Source organism: Pteropus medius, unplaced genomic scaffold (assembly GCF_902729225.1).
Source record: "Pteropus medius unplaced genomic scaffold, Ma_sr-lr_union100, whole genome shotgun sequence".
Classification (NCBI taxonomy): domain Eukaryota; kingdom Metazoa; phylum Chordata; class Mammalia; order Chiroptera; family Pteropodidae; genus Pteropus; species Pteropus medius.
In genome coordinates, this window is record NW_024340701.1 from 9940117 (window position 1) to 9958430 (window position 18314).

At 36.9% G+C, this 18314-nt stretch overlaps 1 protein-coding gene across 3 annotated transcripts in view; it reads right to left on the reverse strand.

The window, feature by feature from the left end:
- FYB2 (FYN binding protein 2) overlaps positions 1-18314 on the reverse strand; it is a 104642-nt gene that overhangs the window by 36703 nt on the left and 49625 nt on the right. For 2 of the 3 annotated variants that reach the window (XM_039887354.1, XM_039887343.1), the window contains exons 5-7: positions 13694-13726; positions 10240-10340; positions 1998-2032 (exon numbers count right to left, since the gene is read on the reverse strand). In XM_039887354.1, the coding sequence (XP_039743288.1) occupies positions 1998-2032; positions 10240-10340; positions 13694-13726 (169 nt within the window). The remainder of the gene's footprint in view (positions 1-1997; positions 2033-10239; positions 10341-13693; positions 13727-18314) is intronic. The other variant, XM_039887361.1, reaches the window with a different exon arrangement.

The window sequence follows — 18314 nt, forward strand, 5'->3', positions numbered from 1 at the left end:
TCTGCAGAACAAAGGACTTTTAAATCATATGAGGAAATATGAATTTGTAATATTTGAGCAATGTTTCAGTGGGCAAATTAGTATACACAAGTGTGCAACTCATGCTGGGAATTATTTTACTGATCATGTACCCTCTGATCGAAAATCAGCTCTCACATAATCTAGATTTGACTCCGTTAAAATTATGTCTCAATGACAACAATGTAGCCCCTCATTTAGTTGTCACATATTTGATGCCATTATTTGGAATCTAGCCCTGAAGGATATAGAATGTCTTAGCATCCAAAATGCTGTCACAGAATCCAGGCCTAAGAGCAAGTATACTTTCCTTCGAGGAGAGCCTTGTAGGCCTTCATTCAGAAACTACAAGTTTTTCTTTTCTATATAATTCTAGCAGACTGGATGGCAGCACTGGTAGAACGACAAGTCAGAGGGACCTTGTTTTATATCTGTTAACTTACAGATTATTTAACCTCTGAGCCTCGACTTGTCCCTGTAAAATGGAAGTGGTGGTACCAGCTCACTGGGTAACACTGAGGATTAAGTGCCACCATATACGCACAGGAGCCTGGCACACAACAGGGACTTGGTACATACATGCTTGACCACATGAGAGATTCACAGCTAGACACAAAGGTATTGATAGAAGAAAGAAATGATAACTGTAAGGAAACAGAAAACAATTACCGCAGACAGACTTGTGGTGATTTGGTATAAAGACAACTAGTTCTGAGTACCTTCAAGGGACCAAGAGCATGTCATAAAGAAGAACATGGACTGTGCACACTCAATTTACGTTCAAGGTACTCCAAGTCTTCAAGAAAGGGTGATGCCAGATTCTACTCATCAAATACTGAGCTGAACATAATATATGTCTGAAGGTTAAAGGATTTAAAAATTAAAAATACTTTCATGATTTTTATTTTGAATGGGATAAAACTTGATCATTTGGAAAGTTCACTTGTGCAGAAAAGTTTATTTGCTGATGTTGCCAGGTAAGTGAGGCATTTTGATAAAACATCCTATTCTTGTTAATAGGCATAACAGCCATTTATAGTTTTCTAGCTATAAAATGTATCCATGAATGAACAATTTTTTCCAGTAAGCATTAGAAAACTAAAGCAGAAAGATGAAGGATCTAGACTAAATGTACCCATTGAGAAAAGCATAGAACCTTAACTGACCCAGTTATGTTAGGTAAGCGCCTACTGTGTGTCAAGCACAGTAGGTGCTTACCTCCTCTCTCTCAGATCTCTTGGCAATACAGTGAAACAAGTATTGGTCCCCTTTTGTACTGAGCATCTACTACTACAGATATAGCATGTGCATATGCTTCCTGCCCTCATGGAAAACACCATTTTACAGAAGACAACTGAAGCTCAGAGAGGTAAAATGTATGGAACAGATGCCGAGCACTTACTATTAAACTGTTTACCTGGATTTACCTTGTATTCATTCTCACAATGACTCCAGATGTGAGTACTTCTTATTGCTATATTGCAAATGAGAAAATGGAGGTTCCAGATCATACAGCCAGGAGCTGGAATTGAGGCCAGTGATTCTACTTGGGCCCTAATCAAGTTGCAACTTTGACCTCCAAGGTAGCACCTAGCACTGAGCCCACCAGGAGCCTAGAAAATATGCCTTCAAGGGTCCAGTCACTCTCATGAAAGCATGGGATATACAAATTTGGCTTGTGCCAAAGAACTCTTTTCTCTAAGGGGACTGTTATTAAAGGCCAGTTGGTGCTGGCAGCATTAGATAAGGGGCTGGGAAGGGATTAGGACTATCTTCTCCCGTCCTGTCACACATTTTCTGTCTCTAACATCACAGGGCTCAGACCTCAAAATCTTAGCAGCTGGAGTCTGGCAAAGCCTCAGAAATCAGGGGAAAACCAAAAACGAAGACCTTTCCTCCTTCATAAAAGAAACTACTTTAGAATCAACTCTGTATACTTGTTTTTGTTATAAAGTTGTTAAGAAGAGAGGAAACAATACCTTTTGGAGTTCTTCAATTTCAACTTCATAAGTTGCTAGAAAAACATGAAAAAAATTATTTCAAGGTGGTTTCTTATAGGATCCATTTCTTACAGTACCCAAGATTAAAGCAATTACGAAAGATTACAGAGTTCAGTTTTCTCAAACTTCATCACACTGATCTATGTGAGGCTTTGTCTAGATGGTTTGGGAAATTCTTGGGTCAATGATCACGGTTTTAATTTCTGTGGAGATTTCCAGGAATATATAGTCAATAAAAACATTTGAAACAATCTTCAGTTTCCTGTTTTGGTAAATACATTCATATTCCATGATTAAGAGAAAGCACCGAAGTTTAGTGGTAGCAATCAGAAGGCAGACTTGAAAGGAAAGGGATAGGAAAAAAGGCCAAAAAAGGTCTAAATCCCACTTCGCGAAATGAACTCCATAGTATGCCTAATAGTGTTTTGTTCCATGAGTGTTTGGTTTCTTAAGTACAGCTTGAAATGAGAAGACTGACCACCAAATAAGGCTTGAATACTTTTTCATTTTTCCAGTAGTTCTGTGGATGTTATTTAATGACATGATGCCAACCTTAATGATTAAAACATGAGTAGCGGCAAGAATTTGGGTTCGAAGCCCAATTCTGCCATTTCCTACCTGTGGGATTGCAGACACTTCATCTGTTTGAACCTCAGCCTGTCCATCTGTGAAATGGGGTCAGTTGGTACCTGCCTTATGGCATTAATGAGATTAATGAGATGATGTAAGAAATAAAACTTTTCTAGCAGATCACCATTGTATAGAAAGTAATGTGGTTTTTGGTAAAATTGCTAATTTGATTTTTCTTTGCTTAAAAGTTTTCTCCCTGCTATTAATGAATATGTATGCATAAGTAGGACTCTCCTCTGTTCCTTTTCTCTTTTTTGCAGCTAGGGTCCTGAAGCTTTACTTTAGAAAACTGACCAAACATGTTACATTTCTAAGCCATTATTATTCTAAACATACAGTCCATCAATGAAGTAAATTAAATCCTAGATTTTCTTGAGGGACAAAGAAAATGTGATTGTCGACACTCAGACCTGAAATTCTGTGTGGATGGTTAATAATATGTACTTCAACTTGGGTAATTGCACACTTTTATTTTTACTGTTTTTCTAATCAAAACATTTTATTCTTATTTTATTCTATTATTTGCTTTAAAAACTTTGTTTAGCTATTAATATATGTAAAAATACTGCTTATGATGGCAGGCTGCCTCATCCATTCCAAGTATGGATTTCTTTTTCAGTTTAAAAAATGACAATCTACTCCTATCTCCCTTCTACCATATATATATATTTAAAGAATTAACAAATCACGATCTCTTTGCTTCTTGCTACCTGGAATGGGGGATAATTATATTGTCTCAGAAATAGGAAAACCAAGGCTCAGAGAAATCTTACTTGCCAAAGTTAGTAAACAAAGATAATACACCAATAATTAATAATACATTCATACTTTGATACTGCTTTCTAACAAAGTGGAGGTTCTCAAATGGTAAGTTTTGCCATCTGAACTTGCTCCCAAGGTAGGACTATAAAGTACAAAGGGCTGTATGCCCTAAGGCTATCAGGAAAGGACTAGGAATTATAGTAAGAGGACGCAATCCCACAGCATTAGAGTCCTCGCTCACTTTCCCCCCAGAATTAGGTAACTCTCTCCACTGAATAGCTTTATCCAACTTGGGAGAAAAGGTCAAATATCAGAAGATGGTTCTCAGTACCTCTCCAACTACTAACATAATAGCATGGTCATGTCCTGCGAGCCCTCAGCTCTTCTCCATATACTAACCCCACCGTGTGACCTTGGAAACATTTCTTCACCTCTTTAACACCAGGAGGTGAGACAGTTATTACTACTATTATAAAAACAATAAATAGTAGCTAACATTTTTTTTTTTTTCATGATGATCACTACTAGTATTCCAGTTTTACTGAGGAGGAAACAGACACCTAGAGAAGTAACTTGCCCAAGGTTACTCAGTTAGGATATGGCTTTCAAACTTACTCCAGCCATGGAATCCTTCATTTAAATGGAATGTTAGCCAGGAGCATGAACAGGACTTCTCTGGTTGAAGATCTCCCTGAGGGACTCCAAGATCCCTCAGAACAGCCCTGGGCCCTGGAAAACACAGTCTGAATGGTACTGGTCTAGATTGGCTATGAGGACAATTCTGCAGGGCTTCTAGAACAGCCTAAATCCTGCTGACCAACCACCAACTTCTGTGTAAAAGGGCGTAGATTTAGAAAGTTACCTGTGCTGCACTACACACCCTGAGGGGACAGTCTTCTCTGTTTTCTTGGCATTGGTCAAGTGACAGACTCACCCAACAGCAAAAAGCCAACCACGTCATCCTCTTTCTCCTTCCCTTCCTTCCTCCTTCTCTCCTTCCCAGAAAGGTATCATTTAGATTCCTCTGATGGGCAGAGGAAGGAAGAAAAAAATAATTTAACTTTTTATAAGATGTAAGATTTGGGCTGAGGTTTTATTTTTTTGTCTGTGGATATCCAGTTGTTCCAACACCATTTGTTAAAAGGCTGTCTTTCCTCAACTGAATTCTTGTAGAATTTTGTAAAAAAAAATTCAAATCAGTGGGCATATTTGTGTAGGTCTGAATTCTGGATTCTCAATCTGTTCCATCACTCTGTGTGTATCTCTTTGCCAATACCTTTTTACTATTATTATTATTACTGTAGTTATAATTCTCAAAATTAGGTGATCTGAAACCTCCTTTTTCTTCTTCCAAATTGTTTTTAGCTATTCTAGTTCCTTTGCCTTTCCATATGCATTTTAGAATAATCTTATCTATAAGAGATCTAGCTAAGATTTTTAATGGAAATTACATTAAACCTGTATACCAACTTAGGGAGAATGAACAGTTTTACTATATCAAGTCTGCCAATCCATAAACATGGTATGCCTCTCCATTTATTGAGATTTTAAAAATTCATTTCGTCAGCATTTAATAATTTTCAGCACTTAAGTCTTATAAATGTTTTATTAGATTTTAGTCTTTCTTTTCTCTGAGTAATGTAAATGGTATTGTATTCTTTCATTTTAGTGTCTGTGTATTCAATGGTAATATACAGAAACAATTTTGATCTTTTATTTTTATACCCTGTGACCTTGCTGAACTCATGCAGATTTTTTCCCCCCAAAAATTCCTTAGATAATTATGCCATCTACAAATAAGAACAATTAATTTCTTTATTTGTATACCTCTTGCTTTATTGTACTGGCTAGAACTTCCAGCACTATGGTGAGCAGAAGTGGAAAGAGTGAACATCTTTGCCTCGTTCCCAGTCTTAGGGGGAAAGAACAGAGTGCTTCACCACTAAGTATCATGTTGACTTTTTGTAAATGCTCGTTATCAAGATTAGAAAGTTCCCTGCTATTTGTCTTTCTGAGAGTTTTTATCACAAATGGGTGGTGAATTTGTCAGATGTTTTTTCTGCATTGATTAATGTGATTGTGTTTTTCTTTTTTCTTTAGGCTGTCAGTATGGTGGATTAAACTGATTGATTTTGAATACGGAACTAACTTTGCATCCCTGGAATAAATCACACTTGGTCATGGTATAAAATTCTTTTTATAGTTTGCTGAATTCCTTTTGCTATTTTTGTTAAAGGTTTTTATGACTATATTTATGAAGGATATTGATCTTCAGTATTCTTTTTTATTGTCTTTGGGTTTGGTATCAGGGTAATACTAGCTTCATAAAATGAATGAGGAAGTATCCTCTTTTCTGGAAGAAATTGTACAGAATTGGCATTATTTCTTCTTTAAACATTTTTTAGAATTCTCCAATGAAATCATCTGATAGAGATCATTTTTTGTGAGTTTTAAAGTTAGTTCAACTTAATAGTTACAAAGCTATTCAAATAATTTATGTTGGACAAGTTGTGGTAGTTTGTACTTTCTGAGGAATTATCTAAATTTTCAGATTTACATGTGTCAAGTTGATCATAGTATTTCCTTATTATCTTTTTGATATCTGCAGGGTTTGTAATGATGTTTTAACCTTGATATTGTTAATTTGTGCCTTCTGTTTCTTGATCAGTCTTGCTAGAGGTTTGTTAATTTTGTTGATCTTTTCAAAGAACAAGCTTTTTATTTCATTGATTTTTCTTTATTGTTTTTATTTTTTCAATTTCATTTATTTGTTATTATTTCTTTCACTCTACTTACTTTAATTTTACTTTTCTTTTTCTATGTTCTTGATGTAGAATCTTGGATTTGAGGCTTTACTTTTTTTCTACTGTAAGACGCACTTAGTGCTACAAATTTTCCTCTCAGCATTGCATGAGCTGTGTCCCACAAATTTTGTTGTTATATTTTCATTCAGTTCAAATTTGTGTTTCCCCTTAGACTTAGTTTTTGACCCATAATATTTAGAAATGTATTGTTTTGTTTCTAAATATTTCGAGAGTTTCCCATTATCTCTTGGTTATTGAATTCTAGTTGCCAGATTTAGGAAGTTTTCAGTAACCATTTCTTCAAGTACTTTTGCAGTAGTATCATCTTTCTCCTTTCTTTCCAGAATACCATTTAAGACTTTTGTCATAGTCCCACAAATAGCCTGAAGCTCTGCTTTTTTTCTTTTTCCTTCAGTGTGTTTTCTCTTCATTGTTCAGATTGGGTAATTTCTGTTGATTCTTCCAAGTTCACTGAATCTTCTCTTCCTTTCTACTGTTGAGCCCATCCATTGGGCTTCTTCATTTTTATTGTTACGCTTTTCAGTTCTAAAATTTCCATTTGTTTTTTCTTCAGTTTCTTTTCATATATATTCTATTTCTTTAGTAAGACTATGTTTTTCATTTGTTTCAATTATGTTCATAATTCCTTGCTGAAGCATTTTTATAATAGCTGCTTTGAAATCTTTTTTAGAAAATTCTAACTCTGGAATCTATTGGTGGCATCTATTGGTCATCTCTTTTCATTCAAGTTGAGACTTTCCTGGTTCTTGGTATGATGAGTGAATTTTTTTTTTTTTGAAACCTGTACATTCTGAGTATTATGAGACTCTGGATATTATGTAAATCTTCTGTTTAAGCTCGCTTTTCCTGGCAGCAGAAGTTGAGGAAGACTGCCTTTCTTCTGCCACGTAGGGGCAGAAGTCTAAGCTCCCCACTTCTTGGCCTCCCTGTACCCAGGTGAGAAAAGGGCTCTGCATCACTGCTGGGCAGGAGTGAGGCTCTGGCTCCCCATTATGCTTCTGCCGTTTATATCCTGGCTGGGAGAGGTAGCGGTGCCTTGTTACTTCTGAGAGGGGAGTTCAAGCTCCCTACGTGGTCCTCACTGTAGTGGGGTTTGTTATTCCCAGCAAAGATGAAAGTCCAAGCTCCCTACTTGGTCTCCTCTAAAATCACCTTAGCAGAGGGTGTGGGGTATGCCATTGCTGCCTGATGATGATGGTCAGCTAGGCTCCCCACTTAGCATTTGCTGTGAAGCTAGGGGTGGTGGTGTGTGTGTGTGTGTGTGTGTGTGAAAGGAAGGAGAGAGAGAGAGAGATTTGGCTGGAGTACAGTGGCTGTTGTCTAGAGGCTTTCTGTCTTTCTAGGCTTCCCCTTTTTTGGTCCTTTGGCTAGAAGGAGCAGGCTTTTGTTGCAGATGTATTTGTCTGTGCCCACTGGTATTTCCAGGGGCCTGCTTCTTCAGCTCCAAGTCTAGAATACATGAGGAAGAAAAAAACCCAGGGAACTCACTACCTATCTTTCTTTGGGTCCTAAGGTCCCTAACTGTCCTACCTTCTTCTTTCTACCTTTTCAGAGTCTTCCAGTTTTCTTACTTTTGTTCTGTATAACATCTAGGGTTTTAGTTATACTAGGCTGCGGGACTAGAGAAATGTATATCTGCTCTATCTTCCCAAAAGCAGAATTCCTCTTGACTTTAAATGTATTATTTTAGCAAACTCTCAGAATAACTCCACTAAGAAGATATTATACCCATTTTATAGATGAAGAAACTGAGGTTCAGATGTCATTCGATCAGTAAGTCATGTAAAGAGGATGAAAAACACTGGGAAAAGTCAAATAAACAGATACAAGTGGGTAAAATAGCCCACTTCCTTCCTTTCCTTTCTGTAGGGTGACCATAGCTTGTCTCTTTAGAAAGGGACAGGGAAAAAGGTGTGAGGACATATGACAAAATAATTTTGATCCCAGGCTGTACCTCCCAGCTTCTTCAGTCCTGTCAGGACTGTGACTAACTCTCCTTCACAGAGATGCCCTCTCTGGCGGAGAAAGCCCTCGCCACTATGGCCATTCTCCCACCGTCTCCCCTTTCTATTGCTCTGTTACCTCTCAGTTGTGTCAGTGGCTTATTTTCTGTGCCCTCTTTTCAGTCATAAACATTTGCCTCTTCAGCAGCACTGCCTATGAAGTACACAAAGACCCTCTCAGTAAAAGACTGAAGAGAGGCCTGGGTTAGTGGTTCCTTCTTTGGGTATCTCAAATGATATCCCCTGGCAGTCCCGCCTTGAGCATTGGTGGCCTGGAGAGAATAAACATAGGCCTTTGGTCTAGCTTCTGATTTTCAATCCTCAGCCTTACTCAGCACCTTGAGGGGCCTCACGTATATCCAAACCCCATCCACACCACCCCCATCAATAGCTCACCTGTAGCCCGTCTGTCCTAAAAAAGAAGGACTTAGGCAAGAGACCCAAGCAGGATCTTAGGGAGCCACTTGGTGGGAGAGAATTCTCAGGGTCTCATGTAGTCCGGAGAGAAGGTCCAGGCTCTGATTATAGCATCTCCTTGGCCCTGCGAGTCCTCGGCTTTGCAGAAAGGCATGCGGCTAGGGTGTAGCCCACATGTGGCCCACAGCCCTTCTAGCAAAGTGTGGTTTGTGGACCAGCAGCATCGGCATCACCAGAGAACTTATTAGAAATGCAGAATCTCAGGCCCAACCCAGAGCTACTGAATCAGAATCTACATTTGAACAAGATCCTCCAATGATTTGCATGTTAACATTTGAGAAGCTGTGCTCTAATTCAGGGGCCCAGACACCCCAACTATGGAGCATTGAATTTTAGTGGTGTTAGGGGCAGGATCTGTCCTTTTCTATGGCTAGCATTTTATAAGCCATATGGGAAAATCTAGGTTTTACCTGTCTAGGAGAGAGTGAGTTTTTCCATGAGTTCTACAACCCCTTATTTCCTGAAGGAAGGGAAGGAAATTTCAATGGGTCCTGACTCTTATTATGCAAACTCCCTAAGTATGTATTCACGACTTTCTTTCCAAACAATAACGAGGTTGGACCAGATAATGTTCCTCTAACCCTCCTTCTAGGGAAGCAAACTATCCTTAAGAAAAGCAGCATATAGCTGCGGTGAGCTTGGATCTTAGAGGCAGTCTGAACCCTTCACATTGTAGCTCTATCACATATTACTTTTGTGACTCTTTGTAAGTCAACCTCTCTGATCTTGAGTTTCCTGTCTCTAAAAGTAGGTTCATAAAACCACCAAATCATCAGGGACGTACACAGAAGATCTCTCAAAACTGTGGCCCACAGTATAAACTCAGTAAATCCTAGTGATTTATCTAACACCAATATTTATGCCCTTCCTCAAAAATTGAATGATCCTATAGGCAGAAGAAAGACATAGAAACTTTTAGAAATGCTATGAGTCCCTGCTTCTTTATCTTCTTTCCTGATTAGATCTCTTCTTTCACAGAAAGGTCTGAGCTTTTTCAGCAACAACAGAGACAGGAAGACTTAGCCCTGAACCAGTGGTCAGACTCGTTAAGTGAATCCTGTGTTCCAGGTCAGGCTAAACACAGGGGCCTCATTCTCATGGCCTGTTATCTCCCTGTCCACACACACAGCGTTACCAGGGGACTTCAAGAAAGACACCACAAGAAGAGAGATGACATTTCTATAGGTGGACAATAAAAAATAAAAAGAACCACCATATCTTGATTTTTCTCTCCCACATATTGAAAAAAGGCAAAACATCTAAGTAGACTGGGGAAGGAGAGACTAGAAGAGGGTAGAGAGAAGGCATCACTGGGAGTCGTGAGATAGGATTGATGCCCAACGGGATTCATTTATATTTTTAAGAGACTAGACAAGGGGTGGGGGGTGGGGGGAGAAAGAAAGAAGATGGTAGAGCAGCATGGCTGTGAATATTTAAACTTATAGTGAGCTGGGGGAAAATACCATTTTTGACACATTTTCATTCCACACAGGGTTACAATACTAATTGGCTTAGCAGACTTACAATCAGCAATTTCTTTTGCAGTGCACAGGTTAATGGAGTTGTCAGGATGTCTCAGATATGAAATTGTTGCCTCATAATTATGTGGCTCTTCAAATTCAGCACTGAGAAACAGGGAGGAAAAAATGGTTACTTAAAATAAACCGTTTCTTTAAATATATTTTAAAACTTTTTGTTTTTTTTTTTTCCTTCATTAGAGAGGTAATATAAGTATGTCTGGTCAATATGGTAACCTCAGCAGATATGGAAGGCACATCACCCCTACTCTAAATACATAGGAATTCTGGATGAAATATAACAATGCAAAGCATAATACAAAGAACACATAACTCACCTAGAAATCAATAAGGTAAAAATCCCCAGGTGCCAGACATAGAGAGAAAACTCACAATTAAAGATGTAAATGAAAATTGCAGCCAAAGAACTCAAAGGGATATTGGAACCAGATAAAGAAAGATCTTAGTGACTGGGCAGCTAGGAATTTAATGTCTGAGTCAGAAGTCTGAGCCATAGGCTTCATCTGAATGGGAAGCTGGAACTGAGCTATCAGCATAAAGTCCAGAGTTACAAAATGCCATCCCATCCATAACATAAATTCTAATGAAATATCTGTGCACTCTTCCAGGGACTGAGCAGGGGAGACTGTTATCTGACTGTGGCCTCTGAAGCTAAAAAGAGGCACCCGCCAGAAATCAGAAACTTGAAAATTCAGCATCAAGTCTAGGCGAGGGTACTAAATGCATATTATCTGTGTATTTCAGAGACACAAAACTACAGGGTACTTGAAATCCCCCCACCCCCACTTCCTTGTAAAGCCAATCTAAAACCATCCAGTGCACATGCTTCCATGCCCCACGGCACCTATGGTTTCTAAAAGAAACAATTCCTGTTCAAAAGAAGCTTATAGTCAAAAACTGCATACCCCACAGGGAGATGAGTCATCATAGGTAGTCAGAAGATATAACTCATGGGAGAATTAACAATAGAATGACATGAAAGTGACTTTAAAGTAAGTATGTTTTCAGGATTGAAAGAAATAAAGTGAGGAATAAAAGCTATTAGAGAGTATGAAAAAACATGTACATTTGAGACAGGAGAAAGTTATGGAAATCATAAATGTAGTTCTTGAATAAAAAATTTAATGTAGGGTTGCATAGTAGACTAGACGTAGCATGAGAGAGAATTGGTGAATTAATCAGATCTGGGGAAGTCATCCAGAAGATAGCACAGAGAGATTAAGATGGAAAATATTAAAAGAAAACTTAACAGTAGGGAGGATAGAATGAGAAGGTCCAGCATATATACTAGGGATTCTAAAAGGAAAAGAGAAAGATGAAAAGAGGTCAATATTGAAATGATAATAGCTAAGAGTTTTCTAAAATTAAAAAGGGACATGAACCTGTCTACTGAAGCAATGGTGAGAAATAATGACAAATCCACACTTACAGAGTTTGTAATAAATTAGCATAAGACAAATTAAAAAAATGTAAAAGCTATGTGAGAGAAAAGACAGAACAGCAGACTGGCAATGCACTTCTCATCGTCAACAATAGATGCTGGGGATTGTGGATAATATTGTAAAGTACTGAGTAAAGATATCTGCCAATATAAAATTCTCTTCCAGCTAAATTATCATTCAAGGGCAAGGGAGAAACAAAGGTGTTGTCAGAACACAAATACCTATATATGCATTTACTGCTCACAGATCCCTGAAATTGCACTAGTAATGAAGTAGGATATAAAAAACAATGGTGATCAAAAAAATTAATAAAGCTTTTGGTAAATCTAAATAAATATTGACTGAAAAAAATTATTAATTTGTAGGAGTTTAAGAATAAAATGGAATTAAAATGTTAAATAATAATATGGAAGATGGTGAGAGAGGGCGATAGGAATTATTCTCAGGTCTTCGCATTATTTAGGAGGATGTAGATTTGATTAACATTAGATTTAGTTAATTGTGGATGTCAAACTCTAACTGTAACCACTAAAAGGTTGACAGAATATTTAACTTCTCAAATGGTAGAAGGATAATATGCAAGAAAGCTCAAATATTTAAGAAGGCAGAAAAGAAAAAAATAAAAGTAAAGCAATTTCATAGTAAATTTAAAACATAAAATATGGAAAAAGTCCAAATAGATCAAGAATCGAAAATGCAGAGATTAACCTACTCCAATAAAATAGAGAATATCTGATTGGATGTTTTAAAAATATGGCTAATGCTGATAAAAAGCGGCAGAGAAACCAAGCTCTCACATAAATGAACAAATAGAGGCAAACTAAATACTAACCAAAAGAAAACTTAGGTAGGTATGTTAATATTAGATCATACTTTAACATGACTGTTCAAGAAAATGAGAAAAGGTACACAGACATACATAAATTAGAGCTAAGAAAGGGGACAAAACTAGAGAGAGATTTCAGTTTTCGTAAATTTATAAAAATGTTAAATATCAGTTATCTGCCAATCAATTAAAAAGTCTAGAGAAAATCAGTGACTATAGAGAGAAATATAAAATTATCACAGTGATTGAAGAATAGACTGATAGGCCAATAAACCACCAAAGGGCTTGAATCAATATAGTACACACCCCTCACAATCCCCCCTCCCCAACATCACACCCAACCTACCTGTCCCTTTTTCCTCTACCAAACAGTTTTATAGGCAAGTTTTATGACCAATTTCAGAGAATAGAAAAAGAGGAAAAACTGCACTACTCATATTAAGTGAACAGTATAATTTTGATATTAAAACCACCGAATGACCAAATAATAAAATAAAAATATAGGCCAATCTCAAGACATTTTAGCCCAAGTAAATAAAACAGTAGAAAATGAATTAATCAGTAATAAAACTAACCTAAGAGAAACTAAAAATTTGCCAGGACTTCAAAGATGACTCACATCAGAAAATCTGTCATTGTAATTAATCACATTGAAATAATAAAAGGAAAAAAAACCATATATTATTTTAATAGATGCAAAAAAGCATTCCAGGTAGATAAACTTTCTTAAGTAGTTTAACCTCCAACAAATATCACGCTTAATAGCAAAGTGGAACAAGGGTTAATATCTAAACTGTACTGGGAACACCCACAATAGAAAAGACAAACTCATAGAGAATTGGACAAAAGGATATGATAGACATCACAGCAGAGAACAAATGAATAGTTTATGTAAGTAAATTCACAACCTCATAGTAACCAGGGAAATGGAAGTCAAGACAATAAGAATTTGGTTCACACCTTTCAGTTTAATCTTAAAGTTTGAAAAAATATATCATTTAGCAAGAATATGGAGAAACCAGAACTCTTTATACTGGTTTGAGAGTATGAAATGCACAACTATTTTGAAGGATAATTTTTCAATATCTACCAAAACCGAAGTTGTTTATTTACTAATGTTTAGCAATTATAACTCTAGGTAAAAAAACCTAGAGAAACTTGCTTATATTCACCTGGAAATGTGAGGACGATTACTGCAGCAGCATCTGAAAGGGTGAAAATTTAAAACAACCTAAACGTCCTTCAGTAAGGGAATACAAGAACAAATTGTGATATGTCTATATGATGAAATACATACAATATACAATTACAATGAATAACCTAGACTTATATGCATCGACACAGAATATGAAAATACAGCTTTGGGGGAAAAAATCAAGTTGCGGAAAGATAAAATAAGATTATATTTATACAAAAAATGTCAAATACTGTATCTTTAACAGATATATGAGTGTGTGGCTAAAGTATAAGAAATACTATAATTGAATACACTCCTACATTCTGAGTTGGTGTTGGCTCTGAGAAGGGGGAAAGGGAAATGGGACTGGAGAGTGAAATGAAAGGGGGTTAAACTATATCATAACAAATGAAGATTAACTGCTTCACACCGGTTGTGGGTAGTAGAGAGGAAAAAAAAAATACCTATAACCCTCCTAATTTACTACAAGTGAAGTCTTAGTATTTTGGTATTCTTCCTGAATTTTTCCATTTATATGTATATCGCTACTGTTGTTGCAGACAATGAAAAGACTGGAGTGCTCTTTTCATTTTTTCTCTACATTTATTATTATATCATAAGCTCATTTCACCCAATTGTTTTCCCTTCTTTGTTTGGCTATTTTGGATATTTTCAGGTAGGTTTTTTTTTTTATAGTTTCTGTAATATTTTTAAAGATGAATGAGTAGTTCATTTGTGAAAAGGAAAAAAAATTATAAACTCTAATGTATCAGTAATTTCTCCCCTCATTGTTTTGTTCCCTTCCCCCTACATGAAATAATCAAGAGAAACTTTCTTAAATTATAGACTATACCATGTATCTCATGCTCCAGTGGCCTAACAATCTCATCGGGTCTATGGTAAATTAACTTTATTAATAAGAAACAATTTGTGAAATAATTGAAAAAAGATATTTAATCAATGTCTTGCACTACCTTTGCCAGGAATGAATAAATATCTGATTTCAGATGACCAGAATTTCAACCAAATGTAAAATTAAAAAAAAAAAAAAGCATCTTCAGATCAATTGTCATTACAAACAGGCAGTCTCAGAATTACTGTTGAAAGGGAAAAACGATACTGCAGATATATCTAAACTTAATATATTTTTGCTACCTGAGAATGTCTTTTATCTTTTTTCTGGTCCATTGAAACCAGATCTGAGATCTGCCCGGATTTAATACAGTGTGGGTCAATATAAAGAACTTGAATTGCAGGGAAGAAATAACTCTATGAATTAAATATCTCTATGCTTCAATTTCTGTTTCCACATTTATTAAAATATCTACCTATACTCTGTCTCCAGGACTGTAGACATTATTGGGAAGCAGCATAGAATTGCAGGCAAACTTGGAGCTTGGGCTCAGACAGATATGAATTTGAATCCTAGCACTTCTACTTTCTAATTATAAAGTATTGGATAAATTCCTTAATCCTTAGTTTCCCACTCTACAAAATAGTAATAATAAAATCCACTTTAAAGGTATATTGTGGATATCGAATGAAATATTTGCACTCTTCACATGGACATTCCACAAAATTGTGCTAGCAATATTATATTGGAGGACAGAAATTACAGTGTTTTTAAAAAAATAATTTTGGGGTTTGCATTTTGGAAAGTTCTTTTTATTACTAGCATAGCATCAAGTTGTTATTTTTTCTGATTTTCTTATAGAAAGCCTCTAGTCATTTAACTATTACATAATAACACAGTAATGTTTCTTGATGGTATTGTCAACGTTATCTGTGTTTAAGAAGAAACAACAGCTCTGAAAATGCGATGCGAGTGTTAAAAATGGTTTACAAAACCAGCTATTTCTCCTTGTGTTTGGACTCTAGGAGACCTATCTTCAAAATAAATTTTTGAACAAGTGGGCTGTCTATGGCTGAAGCGTCAACTCATAACCTCCTCTCATGCTTGCTTACACTTGCCACATTTACCTTGGGCTACAGCCCTCCGCTGGAGAATAATTTGTCAACCTCTGCCTTAGGGTATTCACTCTGGAGAAGTGGTACCGGCTAATTCGAACATCTGTTCACTTGGTCAAACAGTGAAAATATCCATCACAGTATTAGCTACTATTTGTTGAGGGTTTATCATATATTAGATACTGTACTTAGATCCATCATATCCCTCTCTCACTGGCTATGTGGTCTTAAGTAGTCATTCAGGGTCCCAGAGCCTTTATTTCTTTATAGGGTCACTGTGGCAACAGCTGAGTGAATACGTGGGAAATGCTTGATGGGTACGTTTCATTTCTCAGCCTCTCCTGCACCACTTTACATGAGGCTGGGTCAAAACTTTCACTGCAAGACAGTTCCGGAAAATCTAAGGGCTTGCATTAAGATTGAGACTTGAACAGCAAAACACGTTATAGATGTAATTTTATATTTGTTTTATTAGGGAGGTGGACCTAAGTTGACAACCTAGCTTCCATTTATTTCAATGGGCAACACATTTTGGAGACAAGAGGAACAGGAGTAGCTTAGCCAAGAGTTGATCTATGTGACATTCTACAAATTCCTGGTGACAGGGGAGTCTGAGACCATCGGACATTTCAATAACTCAAAGTCCCAAACTGGGCAAATGCCTATTTCCAATAAATAATTCTTGCAAGACTACTCTCCCCACAGATCTTTGCCCTAAGAAAACTTTCTCCCGAATTAAAGGATTGATGATTAAACTTTTAAAAATGACATCCATGCTATCAAAAATGGATCTCAAAATGTATTTGTGCCAGGTTCACAATAATACACACAAATAATACACAAAAAAATTAAAAGATGTTTTTCTCTCACAAGCTGTTAAAACTTCCACCTTCTACATATTAGATGATTGTTAAATTGAAGAATAAATGAAGCAGCCAGGCAGAATGGTTGTAAGGGGGCATAGCTTTGGAAAGACAGGTATGGGACTGAACCTCAGCTTTACCTGGCTGTGACCTTGGATGAGTAATTGGACTTCTTCTTCCTTGCCATAAATATTGCTGTTTAGTGACATGCTTGGCAGTGTTTTCTACTACCATTACCACTACTTCCACTACTACTTTTACAACTATTTCTACTTCTACTTCTACCATTCCATCGTTCAACCACTTGTATTTCGACTTCTACTACCTCTACCACTAGTTCTCCTACTTTCTCCAGTTTCACACAAGACACACGCCTCTCTGTTTGGACACAGATATCCTTATATATGATACACATATTTATTTATGATACATATTATATGCATATGATAAATGTATATCATATACTTATGCATTTACATACACATATATACCGATATGTATACATACATGTAGGTGTGTATAGCCCAACTCTACTACCACATATTTCATAACCTTACTACTTCTACTTCAGCAACAAAAACAAAGAAACAATGCCGCCGATGTTACTCTGCCTTGGGCACTAGGGTTGGGTTTTTTTACTCATGAATTTATAACTCAATTGTTTTAATAAAGGGCCGCAAAACTATGATGACTGTGAAGGTTAATTTTATGTGTCAATTTGACTGGCCAAGAGGCATCCAGATTAAACGTTATTCCTGGGTGTGCCTATGAGGGTGTTCTTGGATGAGATGAGTATTTGAATCAGTGGAATCAGGACTTTCCATGGCCCTCTCCAGTGTGGGTGGGCATCCTGCAAGCTGTTGAGGGCCTGAATAAAACAAAAGGTGAAGAAGGAGGAATTTGATTTTTTCCTGTCTGTTCAACTGAAACATTCTATCTCTTCTTCTCTGGCCCTTGGACTGGGATTTATGTCATCACTTCCCTAGTTCTCAAGCCTTTGGACCTAGACTAAATACCACCACTAACTTTCCTGGGTCTCCAGCTTGCAGATGGCAGATTGTGGGACTTGATCTCCATAATCATGTGAGCCAATTCCTCATAATTAATAACTAACAAATAATTATTATATACATAATATGCATTACATATAATAAAATATGTACATATATCTCCTCTGTTTCTCTGAAGAACCCTGACTGATACCACGACCAAATAATGTTACCGAAGTGCTACCTAACCTTACGTAACGTGCCATCTCCCCTGGCCTCAGTTTCAGGAGTCATATCATTAACTCTGAAGCTACGTTGCCAAACCACTGATCTTATTCAGAAAGAGGGCATGTAAACAATAACAATAGCTAATAATTACTGAGCACTTACTATGTGCCAGACACTGTTCTCATTACATGCATCCATTTATTTGATCCTCATTTGACCCTATGAAGTACTGTCAATTCTTTTCATGTTCAGAAGAGAAAATAGACATAATCCAAGGTCACCGAGTAAATGTCAGAGCAGAGATCAGAAGCCAGTTATTTGACTCCAGAATCTGGAGTCTTAACCACACTGCTATATAGCATCTCACAAAAGGGAGGCACCCCTTGAAGTCTAACATAGCATGAACCGCTACCATTGCAATGGAAGTCATCGAAGAAGGGGGTCACAGGAGGATACAGCAAAGAGGACTCCACGGGATTCAACAAACGAAAAACAAAACCATAATGAGAAAGATAATGTCTGCCGAAGATGAAAAAAGAGATTTCTCATTAACTCACACACTCTCATT